The following is a 17,551-nucleotide window of genomic DNA, read 5'->3' on the forward strand; positions in this document are numbered from 1 at the left end:
ATCGAAAACTAACAAAAATTGTAATTGAGACAGAAATTAATGTATATAAATTAATGTAAATTAATGAAAAAAAAAACATATTTATGACCCTGATATTATGAAAAGTTCAAATGAGGTGATATAAAAATATAATTATAGTATTTTTGACAATATTTACATTATGGCAAGGTCAAGGTTCTCATAGAAACTCAATGTGTGATTTTGAAATGAAAAGTCAAAGAACAAAAGTCTAAATATTTTTATATTTTGTCATAATCAAAATGATGACATACTCCCACGCCTTTTAAATATAAAATCTTTTACCAAAAGACTATAGAAAAAAGGTTAAACATATATCACAAACGAAAACCTCAACGAAATTCAATCAATAACGTGGTCTTCATTAATTCACTCATCTACTAACAAAAGTGTCCTCCAAAACGATCTGAACAGCGGTGAATATCGCCTCCTGCTGGCCGAAACAACACACTGCTGTCTTCTGAGTCACAGACTAGGCAGTAAATAAATTCAACTCCAAATGTTGTCTATTACTTAAAAATCTTTACACGCTTTAAAAATCCCCCTACCGAACAACGTTTTATTTTTGGGGAGAACTATCCTTCTAACATTAACAGCTTTTCACTTGTGGACGATTCTACAGGGAGCATTAACTATTGGTTTAATTGGTAATCAAATTAGTAATGAAGTTCATATTTCTGTTTCTTTTTCCTGTTCTATTGGCACAGGAAATATCCTATTTACTATCATATTCTAAGAAACAAAAGTTCAACAGCCAATAAATGCTCCCTATTCTTTTTCATCCACCCTGTATATGTTGGTGGTGTGCATGTTCATGCAAAGCTCTTTCAATCATTTTAAATGCTAAATGTTTATATTACAAACTTGCCATTAGCAATCCTCCCTGACATGTAAACAAATTCAAAAGATTATTAGTGTTAAGTCTAGCAATATTTAATCCAGCTGTTCTCAAATAAAGCACACCAGATGTATGAGTGCTCCGCCATATACTCTCAAGTAAGTGCACAGACAGTAGAAAGTGCACTTAAATGTAGACCTCTTATGTCTGCGCTTTGACAGGACTCTTAAAAGTCTCTAGCACTTTTTGAAAATCTAAATGTAGCCGAATGCAGCACTTGAACACACAGATGCGAATCACACAGCTAGAAAATGATGAGAATCAAATGGCTTAATTGCTACAGCCGGCCTGCACTGAGAATAATAATGAATCACTCGGAAACGTCAAAAAAATAAAAGGAGAAATGAAAGTTCAGACTAATGAGAACTTTTTTTCAAATCTGTTTATTTAAACAGATATAAAATGGATTAAATCCGGCCAGTGTTGTGCATGAATTATTAAACACCTTCTTCAGAGGTTATTCTTGTTATTTAGAATAATAAATATGATTTTTTATAAATAATAAAAAGTTGATTTCATATTAATAGACATATTCATTTGATTCAAGTTTTAAGTGTTCCCTCGCATTAAATAATCTTACTGTGAAAATATTTACTCCCTGATTCTCCGGTAAAAGCAGTCTTTTGTAAGAGCTCATTTGCAGACCGCAGCTTGTGCATCAATCAGAACGTAGAATGCAAATGAGAAAGCGGGCAGCTTGATATGTTTATCAGACGGCAGCTCACGTCCCGTCAGTGGAGGAAGAGTTCGATCGTCCACCATCTTCAACAGTTCTCCATTTAGACGAACTGACCTGGAGACAGACAAAATGAGTGATTTAACAGCCTTGAGGTTCTTACTATGACAGCTGATGATGAGTATTTGGGGATTAAATGTATAGACCATTTTGATGGATGTAAACAAAAACAATGGTCCTATTGTATTTCCTGTTTTACATCTTTAATTTCTATAGCTTCCGAGAATCCAAAAAGAGACAAATATTAATAATGCTATGATAGCCGGCTTAACATTGAGTTATGATTGAATTGCCTCTTGTTACAGTTATGAAATAGTTTGACAATAAGCAGGAAAGGTTCATGGACCAATGACATCACTTCAAGAGTTCACACATAGCTGATGATTGATGATAAAGCGTGCTGTCCTGGGAGAGAGCCCTGAGCTCAGAATATCCTCGAGCCCGGGACTCCCTCCCGTTTGAAGGGCAAGAGGGGAGTTTAAGCTCAGGTAGGACTCGAGAACTCCCCTGCTAGTGAACATGCTGGGATTTAGCTAAGAGTTTGTCTTAAGATGCTACTTTGGAGTAGTCAATTTACTTATGGTGTATGTCTTTGGACGGTGGGAGTAAACCGGGAAACCCAGGGAAAACCCAACGAGCATGGGGAGAACATGCAAACTCCACACAAAAACGCAGACTGGCTCGGTCAGGGGTCGAACCAGTGGCGTTCTTGCTGTTAGGCAATAGTGCTAACCACTGAGCCACCGTGCTGCCCTATCAGGAGAAGGGGAGGAGTAGGAGTGAAAGGGGGATTTTTCAAGACGAAGATGACTGGAGTGGAAATCTCTGGTTATTTATAGTGAGTCAGAATTCACCTGATTGGTACAATATATGGAGCTAATGAGGTACCAGCAGTGTTCAATCATGTGATCCTCTCGAAATTAGTTTATAAATAAACCGCACTACATTGAAATGGTCTATATGAATAAATAAGGGAATAGTGAATATCTTGTAATTAATTTCTAGCAAGGTTTACATACAAAGTTGCAAATTTAACATATAGAAAAAAATGGCATGAATAATTAGCAAATAAAGTACTGTTTTCATCCCATGTTTAATAGAACAGAATTGTTACTTTGTGGAAAACTGCTGCAAATTATTAATAAAAGTTGCTATTCTCATTGAAACTGCAGTAGTTTTATAAATTTAGGCAACATAAGGGGTGACTGGGTGTTATTTTTAGTAACATAAGGGATGACTGGATGGAAATAAATTAATCAAACAGTTAAGCAATAAGTTGGCAAATGTGTTACGTTTCCAGTTTTCTAACCATACATATTAATCTCAACTGAATGCACAGTCCATTCCAAAGATTTGTACTGAGTATTCAGCAATGCTCATTAAAAATATTTGGATGTAAACATAGCTTAAGCTATTAATCTCAACTGAATTGATATTAAGTTGACAGTTGAGATTAAAAGTTTAAGCTGTTTACATACACACATTTTTAACGAGCATTCCTGAATAAACAATACAAATATTTGGTAGAAATTATGATGAAGCCTTTATTTGTCACATACACTTTTGTATCGAAATGTATCGAAATTGGACCCCCCCTACAAATACAAACACAAACATCACGCATTTCAGGGGAAGACCAGTCAGACGAGAGGTAGCTTTTAGAAAGAGAAAATTTACATTTGGGAAGAGAGAGGGGGGAAAAAAGTCCCTCAGACTGTCCTTGAAGTAGGGCAGAGTGATATCAGACAGGAGTAAAAGTAACCAGCACATAAACACATAGACATAACATCATAACAGGGAATGTGGACATAGTCCGATGAGGGCGACAACCATCTGGTCCTGGCGCTAGAGACACAAACATGCCTACCCACACTGGTGGGTGAAAGCACACAAAGGCGTGGGGTGTGGGGCTAGGTGATGATTGTCTAGCTGTAGCTGTGTATCTGTGTAAGCCTGTAGAGTCTCAGCAGGTGTCCTTGGAACAGGAATTTCAGAGAGTCTCCTTATCTTGCTATCTCGGGGAAGTTGTTTGTCTCCAGCCGAGATAATAATTAATAGATATTTAATGTCTGTCTCAGGTCTCTAGGTCTGACCAAATCTTGTTGCAAAGCCGCTAGTTTCACCTGATGTTTTCCAATTTGCGGTTCAAGGCCACAGTTTGGTTTGTAACGACCCTGCTCTCCACCGTTCAATCCAGCCGGCCAGCTTGGAGGGGTTTTGAGCCGCACTGACCGCTTTTATCAATCGTCGATACCCCAGTGGCCCACATAAGCCCATCAGCAAAAAAACTTTTATCAAAGTTCTGAACAGATAGATATCTTCAATATCCTCCAGGGATGGAGCAGCCAGACACACGATGCGTCATCTCTCCCACCCATCCATCACGTATTCAGCACCCCAACCCCACATCCCACGCCTTCGTGTGCTTTCACCCACCGGTGTGGATAGCAGTGTTGCCAGATATAGCTGACTTTTTCCAGCCAAACGCTGTCCAAAACCCACCCAAACATACACAAAAAGGCCAGAAATATTAGATGAATATTTTATTTAATTTTAATTCATTTCAATTGAAATTAACCTCGTTACTTTAACTGTCATATTTTTTAACCATACAGCAACCAACACCAGCAGTTACAGAACCACAACATTACCGGATCACATCAAAACACTGCCCCTCTCACCCACACACTGCACTTGTGTAGATTACACTACCTAAAGCAGGGGTCACCAATCTCGTTCCTGGAGGTCCGGTGCCCTGCAGGGTTTAGCTCCAACTTGCCTCAACATGCCTGCCTATGTGTTTCGAGTATACCCAGTAAGACCTTGATTAGCTTGTTCAGGTGTGTTTGATTAGGGTTGGAGCTAAAATCTGCAGGACACTGGACCTCCAGGAACAACTGGTGATCCCTGACCTAGAGTATGTTTTACTTTGGAAATGGGGTATAAATTAGTCCCATTTGCCATTTTAAATCCTTTTGAACATAATTAGGTGCTGCTTGTTAATGTTAACGCTTCTATGTTTGTTCTTGCTGTCAAAAAATATATATATATAAAAGTGAGTTTAACTGCAGCCTCTGCATGATGCGCGTGCATGTGAACGGGAGTGAGATTTGTCAGGGAGTCAGATTTTGATACAATGTTCCTTCACCTTTTGAGGGTGGGCCCACACGGTTAGTGCTATGCACTGGTCACTACAAACTGAATGAAGTAGGAGCACACAGTTATGTTTTGTTAAATAAGTTGCATATTAAAAATAAAGCTTCAAAACCACACAACTTTTGTCAATCCCCTATGCTTTTTTTTTTACCCCCACAATCAAATTCAAAATCACCCAATCTGGCAACACTGGTGGGTAACCGGGTTTGTGACCAGCGCCACTGGTTGCAGAACCAGATGGCTGCCGCCTTTATCAGACTATAGCCACATCCCCTGTTGCGATTCTATGTCTATGTCTGTGTTTATGTGCTGGTTGCTTTTTTCCCCCTGATCTCACACGACCCTACTTCAAGGCCAGTCTGAGGGACTTTTTTGCCTCCTTCTTCCCAAATGTATCTTATTTCCTCTTTCTAAAAGCCATCTTTCGTCTGACCTGTCTTCCCCTGAAATGTGTTGTGTTTGTGTATGGTCAGGGGGGTCAATTTTTGCTACATGTAAAAGTGTATGTGACAAATAAAGGCTCTAACATCATCATCATATGACATAATCATTTGAAGATGTTTTTTAAAGGCAACAGTTTATTGAATCTTTAAACAAAAGTTTGAAGATTTTCCTTTTTGTTGTGTGCACCATTCAAATCTTACCAATTAATATGCTGTATTTAATTGTGTGTATGGCACTTTGGTGAGCACCTGTTGTTTTTAAAAAGCACATTATGAATAAACATTAACTTGATTTGACACATTAATATAAAATATTATTGAAATATTTTTTAAGGATACTGAAAGACCTTTTACTTGTAAATAAATTTGAACTCTATAAATAATGCAACAGAAGGCATGTGGCATATTGGGTATAACTTGTTTTTCGGCCTTTATGTTTATAATTTTAGCAAGAAATCAGCATATTAAATATGACACCATAGGTTTTCAGCTGACAAATTAGAAATTAACCATTAAAATGAATAAAACAAACAACATTATGTGTAGTCTTTTTAATAATATGAGCTTATAAAGTGTATTATGGGATAATTTTGTCAAAATTCTGTCATAGTTTACTCATCTCACACTGGTTTGAGTTTCTTTCTTCTGTTGAACATAAAAGTAGATATTTTGAATAATGCTGTAAAGCAACAGCCATTGACGATGAGCCATAGTATTTTTGTTCCTATTATGGATGTCAATGGCTGCTGGTTTCCAACATTCATCAGAATATCTGCTTTTTTGTTCAACAGAAGAAAGAACCTCAAATAGCTTTTGAACAAGTGTAGGATGAATAAATGATGACAGAATTTTCACTTTTTGGTTTGACTACCCCTGTAAGTGCACTAAAGCATGTGACACCTGAGATTGTACTGTGCTAGGAAACAGATTTTCGGGACAACATTCCACACATTGTGAGATTATGAGCCATTACCTGGAATAAAGGCCTTGTTCGCCAGCCTCATCTGACTGCAGCACGAACGCTTCAATGGAGCCGTTGACCATACGAGCTGGAAGACTAATCGTGGCTTCGTTTTGATTCAGGTTTAAGGCAAATAAGGTCACAGCTCCTTCTTTGTATTGTGTACTGGAGAAGAAAAAAACAAATGCCATTTTAAAAATATGTTAGGCTTTGTTTCATTCGGTTTAAAATAATTGTGAGCCTTCACTATTCTAAAACCAGATTAAGTAAAATATTTCCCTCTGTATCTCCTAAATGTGACAGATGTGGTGGGGCAGAAGGGACTTTGAGACATTTATTTTGGTTTTGTCCTGTTCTTTATGAGTTTTGATCCAACAGTTTTAAATTGTTTTCCAGTGCTTTTGGAACCGATATCCAACCTAACTACAATTTGGCTATTTTTAATTATTCTAATATAATGGACACCTTTCCGTTAACCCAACAGCAAGCTCTGATGGTTAGCATGATTACAGTTAAAAAGATGATTTTACTTAATTGGAAATCTCCAAAGACTCCCTGTTATCAGAGATGGTTAAATGAGCTGCGTTTTGTCATTCAAATAGAAAAACTAAGTCTTGAAACTTCACAGAAAAAAGCTGAAACCATATGGGGACCTATCTTCAGACTCTTGGCAATTTAGCATCTTAAGTTTGTAAATCTTCATCTTTATTTCTTACCTTTATATTCATGACACTGGCTTTGTAAAAATGTGATTATTGTCATCTCTTGTTTATATGTTTATACTACACACACACACACATATATATATATATATATATATATATATATATATATATATATATATATATATATATATATATATATATATATATATATATATATATATATATATATATATATATATATATATATATATATTTGGAATATTAGGAATGCAACGGTTCTCTGTAAAAATCGTATCGTCCCATTGTCCTCCCATGGTTCAGTGTGCCCTGTAATCATTCCAATCATTCATTCATTAATAATGCAGTTTGGTGATAAAACCAACTGCAACAAAGCAAAAACATTTTACTTTTTAAACGTTAAATGTTTTACTGCACATGCGAAGACCTGTCCAATCACATCTTAGCATTTAAATCTGTTGTTGACTTCACGTTTCCTCATGTGTCGCTGCGTGTGGAGTTACTGTGCGTTTCAGTATGGCAAGTGAAGGAGATACAGCAAAACCGTGACCATAAAACCATGACATACCGAACTATGAGTACACTGAACCGTTGCACCCCTAATATTTTATAACCCAAAGAGACAATCCCTCCTTTTTTGTACCGTTTTGTTAAATATCTTATACATGTTAAATAAAACAAAATATTATAAAATAATTGTGAACAAGACAATAAAAGTACCTCATTTTGTTTGTGCAGTGAAGGTAAACCCGTATTGGTTTCTTTAGTCCTGAATTGAAAGTAACGTCTGCTTTTAAGACCTCTTGACCAACAAGCCTTTTGTAGAGCAATGACAGCCAGTAATCCTGATTTAGGAATACAAAATGTAATGTTATGAAAAGCAAAACATATATATTAAAAAGAAAACACTAAAAATAACAAATTTTTAGACTAATATAGGGCTAAATAAGGATAATTTTTACTTGCCCCATCAAAACACTAATTCTAATTATTTATTTCTTTGCCACATATTTTAAATAATATGACAAAACAAGGAGACCCTAGTTGTACACATACTGTTTTTTCAGCATAACTTAAACTAAATGTATGAACAACAGCAGACTGATAATAGTTCTAAATCGAGATTTGTTAAAAGAGATTTGTTACTGATTGAATGTGTGTTGGATTGATTGGGTAGCTAAAAATGGAAAATGAAGACCTGTTTAAAATGATTTAAGACCTACAAGACAATATTTCAGACAATATTTCCTAAACTTATGTTTTTGAAATTTAAGACCCCGTAGACCCTCTTTAATAAAAATAAAAGTAAATATAATTGAATAAAAATAAAATAAAATAGAGTCTGGAGTAATATAATTATACTGAGTGATTTACACTTACTGGAAGAGGATCGAGGTTATCATCCACTAAATGGTACGTGCCAGAACCAATTAAAACCTGTCTGATAACAACATCCAAACCAAGCTTAGCAGCAAGCCCCAGTTTGTCCAACCACCTTTAATAAATAAAGAAAAGATACACTCATTAAAATTAATACACCAAATATTAATAATAAATTTAAATATATATAGAGGATCGTTTTCATTTTTTTTTTTTTTAGATCCAAGGTATGGATGGATTTTTTCAGCAAGGATGCATTACATTTATTTAAATTTACAGTAGAGACAATTATAATGTTAGAAAATATTTGTAAACATTTTATATTTATTAAAAATATATGAAAAATCGAATGGGGAAAAAAAACTGCATAAAATTAATAAAATGCTTCACGAGAATGACTCGATCACCATATTAGAACAAAGGATCATATGACATTGAATGAATGAATAAATAAATAAATAAATAAACAGAAGCATTGAACTAAATGAGTATTCCTTCAAAATAAATGGGTTTTGCATTAGAACAGATGGCTAACACCAGAACTGTCATTTTCTTATTTGTTTTCTATATTTAATTGTTAGATTTTTTTTTCCTCACAATCTTACAAACATTCATCTTAATTGGCATGAGATGGATGAACGTCCTCACATGAAGCCCGCCACAAACGTGTCAGAGAGCCCAACGGCACCTCCACCATATGCTGAACTGGTCTCTCCCAGCCAAACCTTCTTCCCCGGGGAAACAGCTTCAACCATCTGAGAGCACAGTTTACCAGTTAATTCACTTCATTTATCTCATATCTCTTCTCTGCTGAATGTCACAGGAGAGCTCCAGTTTTAATACATTATGCAGAATTATTCCAGTACCTTGAGGACCTCGTTAATTTTTGTTGCCAGAGAATCAAGCACTTCAGGGTCAAGAAAATCCTCTAAAGACGTGTCTCGGCCATTAACATAATAGCTGTTCAAGAGTAAAAACATGATCAACTTAATGAATTATAAAAATAAATTTACATGAAAAGAAAATCCTAACTTACTGATGCCAAGTGCATGCATTAATGACCTTTCCTCCAGTCTCCAAAAATCTATAAAAGTGAATAAATATTCATTCAAATTAACTTTAACTCAACAAATGCATTAACAAGACCAGATGCAACTTTTCAAATATTGTTATAAAAAGTGTTTACCCAGTTAACAAATCCTTGCGGTGATCTTTTGGTTGACTAACATCTGGTCCATAAAGTCCTGTTGAGTTGTAGATAGCAGATTCCTGAAGGATTTTATGCAAATGAACGAAATCCTGACCAAGTTGGTATCCATCCACTCTAACCCCTGCTTTCTTCTCATAACTGTTGGGTTCTAACATGAGATGAAGGACTGTGTTAAATAAACTGGTCAAATTAGAGAAACTGCAATGACATATAAACACAGATGAAAGTGTAAAGTTTTAGAAAGGATTTCTAAATTTAAAAAATGCATAAATAATAGAGTACAAAAAAAGAAAACACAGACAGATCATTTCCGTAATGACTAATGCAGTAAAGAAAAAAGCAGAGTGAACAGTAGCTTAAGTTTGTGTAATGTTGGATTGCAGCATTCAAATAAATAGATAAATAATTAAAATAAATAATAAATAAAAGTATGTAAATAAGTATATTTTAAAGGATTTCTTAATAAAATAAACTGAATAAATAAAATTGTACAAAAAAAAAAGAAAAAAATAGCGCAGACAGATCAATTCTGTAATGACTAATGCAATAAACAAAAAAAGCAGAGTGAACAGTAGCTTAAGTTTGTTTAATGTTGGATTGCAGCATTCAAATAAATAAATAATTAAAATAAACAATAAAAGTATGTTAATACGTGTATTTTAAAGAATTTCTAAATAAAATAAACTGAATAAATAAAATAGTACAGATCAATTCCGTAATTACTAATGCAATAAACAAAAAAAGCAGAGTAAATGCAGCTTAAGTTTGTTTAATGTTGTATTATAGCATTCAAATAAATAAATAAATAACAAAAATAAGTATAGTATTAAAGTATTTAAATAAGTATATTTAACTATTCACACAATTAGAATCTATAATAACTTAATTTATATGGAATTACAAAACTGTTAGAATATCTAAAAACACTTATGTAAATCTAAAGTAAAAGGAGGATTCAACCTTCCTTCGTTCAACATTATTACTGGGCTGCAAATTTACAGTCCCTTGCTTGGTGGACACAAACTCACACATTAAAGAAATACCAGAATGGGCTTTACTAGAAAGAACCTCCTGTAAGGCAACATCATTAAAAGCTTTTTTGAATAGTCAATTAAAAGTTGAACCAAAAATGTATAATTAAAAATATTATGATAAATAACTCACTTAAAATATGGAAACAGATTAAACTATTCCTCGGTCTCCCAAATACTTATTTGGATTGCCCAATAAGATCAAATCATGCCTTTATTCCTGGAACTCAAGACAAAACATTTTCACATTGGAAAGAAAAAGGATTAGTACATATAAGAAACTTATATGTTGATAATAAATTTGGCTAATTTAGTCACCTAAAATCTAAATATGATCTTCAATCCTCTGAGTTTTTCAGATATTTACAAATAAGGGATTTTACTAGGAAAAATTTCCCTGGGTTTGATAATATAACCATACACCAGACACTTGAGAATATAACAGAACACAACCCAATAGAAAACGGTCCTGTCTCTTTTTTTATAACTTATTATTAGATGAGGTTAATTTAAACACTTGGCAGAGCATCTTTAATTTTATATCTGAAGTTTACAGGATTGATCTGTCACCAGAGTCAAAATTGGGCATTTTTGGAGACACCTTAGAAATAGGAGATAAATGTATATCACAGGCAGTATCTTTGTGTATGACATTAGCAGAGAAAATAATTTTACAAAAATGGAAGTCAGATTACGTGCCAGTCTTTGAAACTTGGATTAGGGGCTTAAGTTACGTGTTGCCCATGAAAAAAATGCGATATGGGATGGCAAACAAACTAAACACATTTTTTAAAATCTGGAATCCAATTATGTTTTATATCAGTAATGCTGACTTGTAAGTCTTTATAGGTGGGATTGGTTTGGCATAAGTCGAGTTGTGGAGCCTACACATTTCTCTGTAAATTATTATTAGCTTTTTTATATTTATTTCTCTTATGCTTTCTGGATGATATTGTATTATGTTGTGTCCGACTTTGTGTGTATTTTGAAACGGCCTTTGTACCCTTTACTCTTTTTTTTTTTTTTTTTTCTTTTTTTTGTTCTGTTTATGTTATTGTTTATTTTCTTATGCTAAAAACAATAAAAAGATTATAAAAAATACATTCTGTAACTAATTTTAAAAAAAGTATATTTAAAAGGATTTCTAAATAAAATAAACAAAATAAATAAGAGTACAAAGAAAAAAAATTATGCATAGAGATAATTGCCGTAATGACTAATGCAATAAACAAAAACAAAACTGCAGAGTAAACGTAGCTTAAGTTTGTTTGTTTTATCACAGTGTTCAAATAGATAAATAATAAAAATAAATACTGTAAATAAGTCAACAAATTAAATAGAAATAAGTAAATAAATAAGCAAAAAAAAAATATATATATATATACAAATATTCAGAAACCATAAAATTATAACAGAATAAACAGTACATGGTGGAAAGAAATTAAATGTAATATAGGAAAGAATAAAACTAGTTGAACAACGCCCTAATTCAAAGTTTAAAAAACAATACATAAAAGTTAAATTTTAAAATAAATAACAGGGAATTAATCAACGGCACAAAGACCAGTAAACTTACTAAAATAAACTGTAAAAAAATCATGATTCATTTAAATATTCTCCTTTTGTAAATTTTGTATCTAAAAGTGAAATTCCAATAAATACACAAGCAAAAAAAAATCAATGCAAATATTCAGAAACCATAAAATTAAAACAGAATGAACAGTACATGGTGGGAAGAAATTAAACATAATATGGGAAAGAATAAAAGGGTAAAAGGACCTAAAAAGGGTAAATATTAAATCAAATAATGAAATGAAATAATGGCACAAATGCTTTGTAAATTTTGCATCTGAAAGTGAAATTCCAATAAATACAAAATCACGTGAAACTATGTCAAATGTCTGTGTCCATGCCTTGATGTTTCACTGCACATATAAAACAGTGGGTTTGTGTTCATGCAGGCTGTTAGTGAATCTGCCTTTTTTGTGGAGGCAAATAATAAACTAATAATCTCATCATAATTCAAAACAGGAGCATCAGCACATGTACAAGCTAAAAAAAACTCAAAAGAAATCTCCCAAATCCTACCATTGCCCAGCTCCCAGGACATCACATACTGCCTGGACTCACAGTATTTCAGCAGCAGTTCTGCATTCCCACTGTTCCAACAGTTTTTGCTGGTTCGCAGCAAAGCATTTAACCCAAAGATGAGCTCCAAACCAGAGCAGTTTGCAAACGAGTACAGCAGGTCCACAGAATCTTCTGCGAGAAAGACAAACATTTGACTTTATTTTCTTTGCAAACAAAAATGGCAAATTTATTAATTCAATTCATCCTTATTTCTACAGCACTTTTTACAATGTAGATTGTCAAAGCAGCTTAACATAGATAAAGTTCAGTCTTCACAGTTCAAGTTCAGATTAGTGGAATAATGTAAATGTCACTGCCTAAAGTCAAAAAACTGTAGAGCAACTCCAACGATGCGAAGTTCCACAAGTCCCAAAGTGATATCAAATGATCTTAGAAATAGATTTATTTATAACTGCTGTTCATTTTTTTTTCATCTTCTATTATCTTTTTATGTTATAGTTCCCATAAATTCCCATACTTTTCCAGACTCAACTTTTCAGTCTGCAATATACATTTGGCCTCAACTATAAGATGAAATTCAGATAGGTTGTAATGTAAATCAGCGAGTTTGTGACAGTACAGTGACTTTTACCATAAATATTTTGCCATGTAAAAATAACCACAAATCTGGGAAAAAAAGGGATGTTGAGGTATAAATTACCAGGCTAAAATCATCATTGGCTGTTTGTTCAAGCATACTCGTAAACACTGTTTAGCAAACAATTAGGAATAAAATATTTAACAGTTTTATATTAAAATAATGCATTATGTATATTAAAAAAAGGATTAGCTCCCAAAAATTGAATCTTTTTGTCATAATTTACTTACCCTCATTTTATTCAAATAAATAAAATATTTTCTAAATTTAATTTATGTATAAGGGACTGAAATACCTCAGATGCCATTAAAAAAAACTCATTTGTGATCATAAGATCTAATTTAAATTAAATTGTTATGGGTTTAAAACAACAAAGAGGTGAAAAAATTTATGACAGCATTTTCATATCTGTATGAGCTAAACCTATAAAAACTCCTTTAAACTTAAGAATGTTATTGGCTTCAAGTATGCCTGACCTGCACTGAGATAGAAGGCTACATCATCACAGATTTATTTACGTTTAGACATTTTTAATTTTGAATATTAAAAAACTAGGAACAATTATGTGAAAAAAAAACTGTTTCAGACCTACAAATTGTTCAAATTAAATTCCAAATTTTTATAAACTGCGAATAAACCCTGTTATGTGTCAGCAGGACTTGATCTGGCATGAATTTATTTTGCTGAAACAGAACATTGTTTCGCTTACTGACTCATAAAAAAACTCCATAAACAGAAGTGGAACAGAATTAAACTGACCAGAGAATTTCGTGTTGCGGTATTTTCCGTCCAGTTCCTCCAGAAGTAAAGACTTTGACTGTAGGACCCATTCCTGCTTTAACCGGTTTTCCAGCAGTGGAGGCAATTCAAGTCTCTTACATACATTTCCTGATGAAACAATATTAAATGTGACTGACTGAATGAATGAATAAAACATTAAATGCATTAATAAATAAATAGCATAAATAAATAAACACATGCATATATAAATATATAAATAAATGCATGAAAAAAAATGTATAAATAAATACATACAAACATAAATATATAGAAACATTCATGAAATAAGGAAATTAAAACAATATTTTATGGGGTCATTCTCTGTCAAATTTTAAATATATTTAAATACATTTTTAATCCCATTTTGTTTTATTTAATTTCTTTAATGAAATTAAAAAATTTTCTTAAGATAGACAATAAAAGTCATGAAACTCATAATATTAAAATGTAATTGATATATATGACATTATGTATAAAATATCTAATAATTTTGTACCAATCAAATGTCAAAAACTTTTATTAATTGTTTTATTAAATTGCCAATGCATAAGAATATAGCCTTGGGGTTAACATGCAGAACCTTGAAATAAGCTTAACAGCCTACAGACCCATTCCTGCTTCATTTATGCTTTTTATTTTATGCTTTAACATGAATAAAATAAACATGCATTCGATTAAGATACGAGAAAAACATTTTAAAATAATAAATTATATAAAAACAATAAATAAAAATAACATTACAATTACCTTTAAACAAATATGCACTAGTAAAGCATCTAACTACAATATTTTTTCCTTTAATCTCTCCATAATATTTCAAGAATCTTAGGTTTTTTATGCTTTATAAGATTTTAGGAGTAATTGTTAGTGTTCCAAGGGAATTCTCAGAAAAGTGATGGCTTAAAGGGATAGTTGAACAAAGACTACTATCATTTACTGATCAGATTCATCTTGCCCCAGATATGGTTTGGAGCCAGCAGATTGGAGATATATGTTCTGGGAATGCCCTAGATTAGATGAATTTTGGACTGATATCTTTAGATCATTTTCATCTACTCGTAACAAAGATATGGATCCTAATCTTTTGACTTCAATTCAAAAGACGCCTGATTTCTCAGGTAGAAAAAAGTAAACCCACCATCCCACAAACACTGGATATTAGAAGTGTTATCACATCTTAAACTCGAGCACCTTAAATACACTCTCCAAGGCTCTACAAAATGTTTTATGAGGTTTGGCAGCCTTTTCTACCCTACATTGAATGCTCAGGGGTTACTATATCCAGTAACACTTTATTTTGATGGTCCATCTGAGTATTAGTAGACTCTCTGCTTAATATCTGCTGATACTGCTCCTTCAAAAGACATTTAACTGACTATAAGAAACTTTGCAAGTAAATGTCAACTTACACTAACCATAACCTCAACCTGCAGTCTACTTATAATCTAATGAGAATTAGTAAGCATGTAACTTAAATTCAACAAACGGACCATCAAAATAAAATGTGACCCTGTATCCTAAGTGAAAGTTTATTTCTAATTTCCTAATTAATTTTATTCATCTTTATTTATCTCTTTTTATATTTTTCTTTCTCTCTTTTTCTTTATGGGGTGTGAGTGTGAAAATTGAAGACTATTGAAAATTAATAAAAATATTTTAATAATCATTTACGGTTTCATTTGTTTCAAGTCTCTTTCAGCTCTTCTGTTGAAAAGCAAATATTTTGAAAAAAGCTGGAAACCCATAACCATTGACTTTATTATTTGTTTTAATGCCATATCTGCAGCATTGGCTATATTCATGGAAAAACATATACTACATATACAATATTTAATCATATAATTATATCAGTTTCTTAAAAAACAAAAAACAAACAAACAAACAAACAAACATACAAATAGCAACAACACTAAAAAGTCATATACAATCTTTTAGTTTGATTAAAGATAAATATTCTAAAATTGCTCCAGAAGGGACCTTTTCAAACATTTCAATTAAAATACTTGCTGAATAAAAAAGTTGTCTAATATCATTTTAAAATACACATTCTGTTAAAATCTTTTATCTTCAAAATATTCCTTCACAAGTAACAAATAGGTATTTTCTTTCAATAAATATGCATGTGTAAATCTTGATTGTCCGATTCTACATCTCGTCTGTACAATCTGGGCATGTCTATTTTCAAAATAGTATTTATTTCTTTCATTTACAAATGGATTCACTTCAAACATTTATTGTCATTTCTACATTCATCCCATTCCATTAGACTTGGTGTTTGTTTTTCTTACTATGGATGCTACTGGTTTTAGCTGCAGGTTCCGGTTAAAAATAGAAAAAGATACCTGAATAGATATACACATTCACTTACTTCATATCAGTGAATCTAATATCCTTTTCAGTGAATCTTTCTTGAAAATATCTTATTTTGTGTTCTGGATATTATTGGGTTCAACTACATAAAGAAACTCGTTTGGAGCCACTTGAGGGTGAGCACTGGACATTGCAAGTTAATTTTCAGTTTTAGGTGAACTATCTCTTTAAGCATAAGCAAATCCATCAACGGCAGATGCAACAGGTTATACAGGGGCACTGTAGTATGCAAGGAATGTCCAGAAAGGTCGTGTGAATCCGTTTACTGTTCCCCTATTAAAGAAAAACTGGAATCATGCCGGTAAAGTCAGATGACAACACAGAACACAACACAGACAGCTTACTCAGCCAGAGGATGTGGTTTACAAGTCATGTTGTGATGATAAGAAAAAAAAGTACCCTGTAAAGCGCTGCTGCTGTTTTCTCTGTCTTGCAAATAATATCTTCCGCGTGGGCTGAATTTCAGAAAATCTTGTTTGGTGCCTCCAAATCGCAGAAAGGCTGGGGTCAACGCTTTGGAGAGGGTTCTTAACTTTGGTGAACTGCAAAAAAATATCCTGTCTTTTACTTATTTTAATGTTTGGTCAGTCTGTTCATATGAAAGCTTTAAAAAGTACTTACTTCAGTAGGTTCATAAACTTCTCTTCAGTTAATAAACTCGCATCAATAGCCACGGAGAGAAACCTTTCGTCCACCCGTCGGGCAACACGGGATAAATCCACATCCACACGTACGAAGTGACCAACATCATCCACAGATATCACTGTTTTAGCCTCGAGGTAAAAAGCGTCAAACAAAAGAAGAGCGAATGTTATTCTGGAAAGCGCTGTGGCTGCAGACTTCATCTGTTCAGAATGCCGGTGTCCTCATTCACTGCTGAAGTTTCATCCGAAACACCCAGGCGAATTTGATAACGTAGATACTTCCTCATTTCTTATTAGACTGAGGAATTGGTTTATGACTACATTTTTAAAACATCCCACGGCAGCGGTTGATGGGCGTAGCTTCGGGACGGTTCCTTAATTTGCATACGCGCGCTGATTGGCTGGAACTGATAATAAAAGAGGTTGTTTGTGAGTTTGCTCCACCTTTGGTTGTAAAGTCTTTATGATACAAAATAACATCACGAGTAACAAAGGTGCTACAAGTTAACTTCC

General features: G+C 33.2%; 1 protein-coding gene across 2 annotated transcripts; it reads right to left on the reverse strand.

The window, feature by feature from the left end:
* Positions 1-256: 256 nt before the first annotated feature.
* hpse (heparanase) lies at positions 257-17,368 on the reverse strand. 2 transcript variants are annotated; one of them, XM_056447138.1, is made up of 12 exons: positions 17,016-17,368; positions 16,794-16,936; positions 14,004-14,132; positions 12,605-12,775; positions 9,462-9,633; positions 9,312-9,359; positions 9,142-9,235; positions 8,924-9,030; positions 8,276-8,390; positions 7,616-7,740; positions 6,225-6,377; positions 257-1,709 (listed from the first exon to the last, which is right to left on the reverse strand). In XM_056447138.1, exons 1-12 carry the CDS (start codon positions 17,237-17,239, stop codon positions 1,550-1,552), a joined length of 1,641 nt encoding a protein of 546 aa, XP_056303113.1. In that variant the 5' UTR covers positions 17,240-17,368; the 3' UTR covers positions 257-1,549. The 2 variants fall into 2 exon arrangements, with proteins under 2 accessions (XP_056303113.1, XP_056303112.1); XM_056447137.1 differs by having other exon boundaries at positions 12,605-12,778.
* Between the last annotated feature and the right edge of the window lie 183 nt (positions 17,369-17,551).

The sequence above is a fragment of the Danio aesculapii genome, chromosome 21 (assembly GCF_903798145.1).
Source record: "Danio aesculapii chromosome 21, fDanAes4.1, whole genome shotgun sequence".
In the NCBI taxonomy this organism is placed as follows: domain Eukaryota; kingdom Metazoa; phylum Chordata; class Actinopteri; order Cypriniformes; family Danionidae; genus Danio; species Danio aesculapii.

What these genes read in the sequence shown, in the direction of transcription:
- hpse (XM_056447137.1), bottom strand. Translation starts at nt 17,239, where the DNA reads ATGAAGTCTGCAGCCACAGCGCTTTCCAGAATAACATTCGCTCTTCTT. An exon ending in CCGCAACACGAAATTCTCTG is followed by an intron (nt 12,779 to 14,003) that starts GTCAGTTTAATT and finishes TCTTTCTCGCAG; the next exon opens with AAGATTCTGTGGACCTGCTG. An exon ending in AATGCATGCACTTGGCATCA is followed by an intron (nt 9,236 to 9,311) that starts GTAAGTTAGGAT and finishes ACTCTTGAACAG; the next exon opens with CTATTATGTTAATGGCCGAG.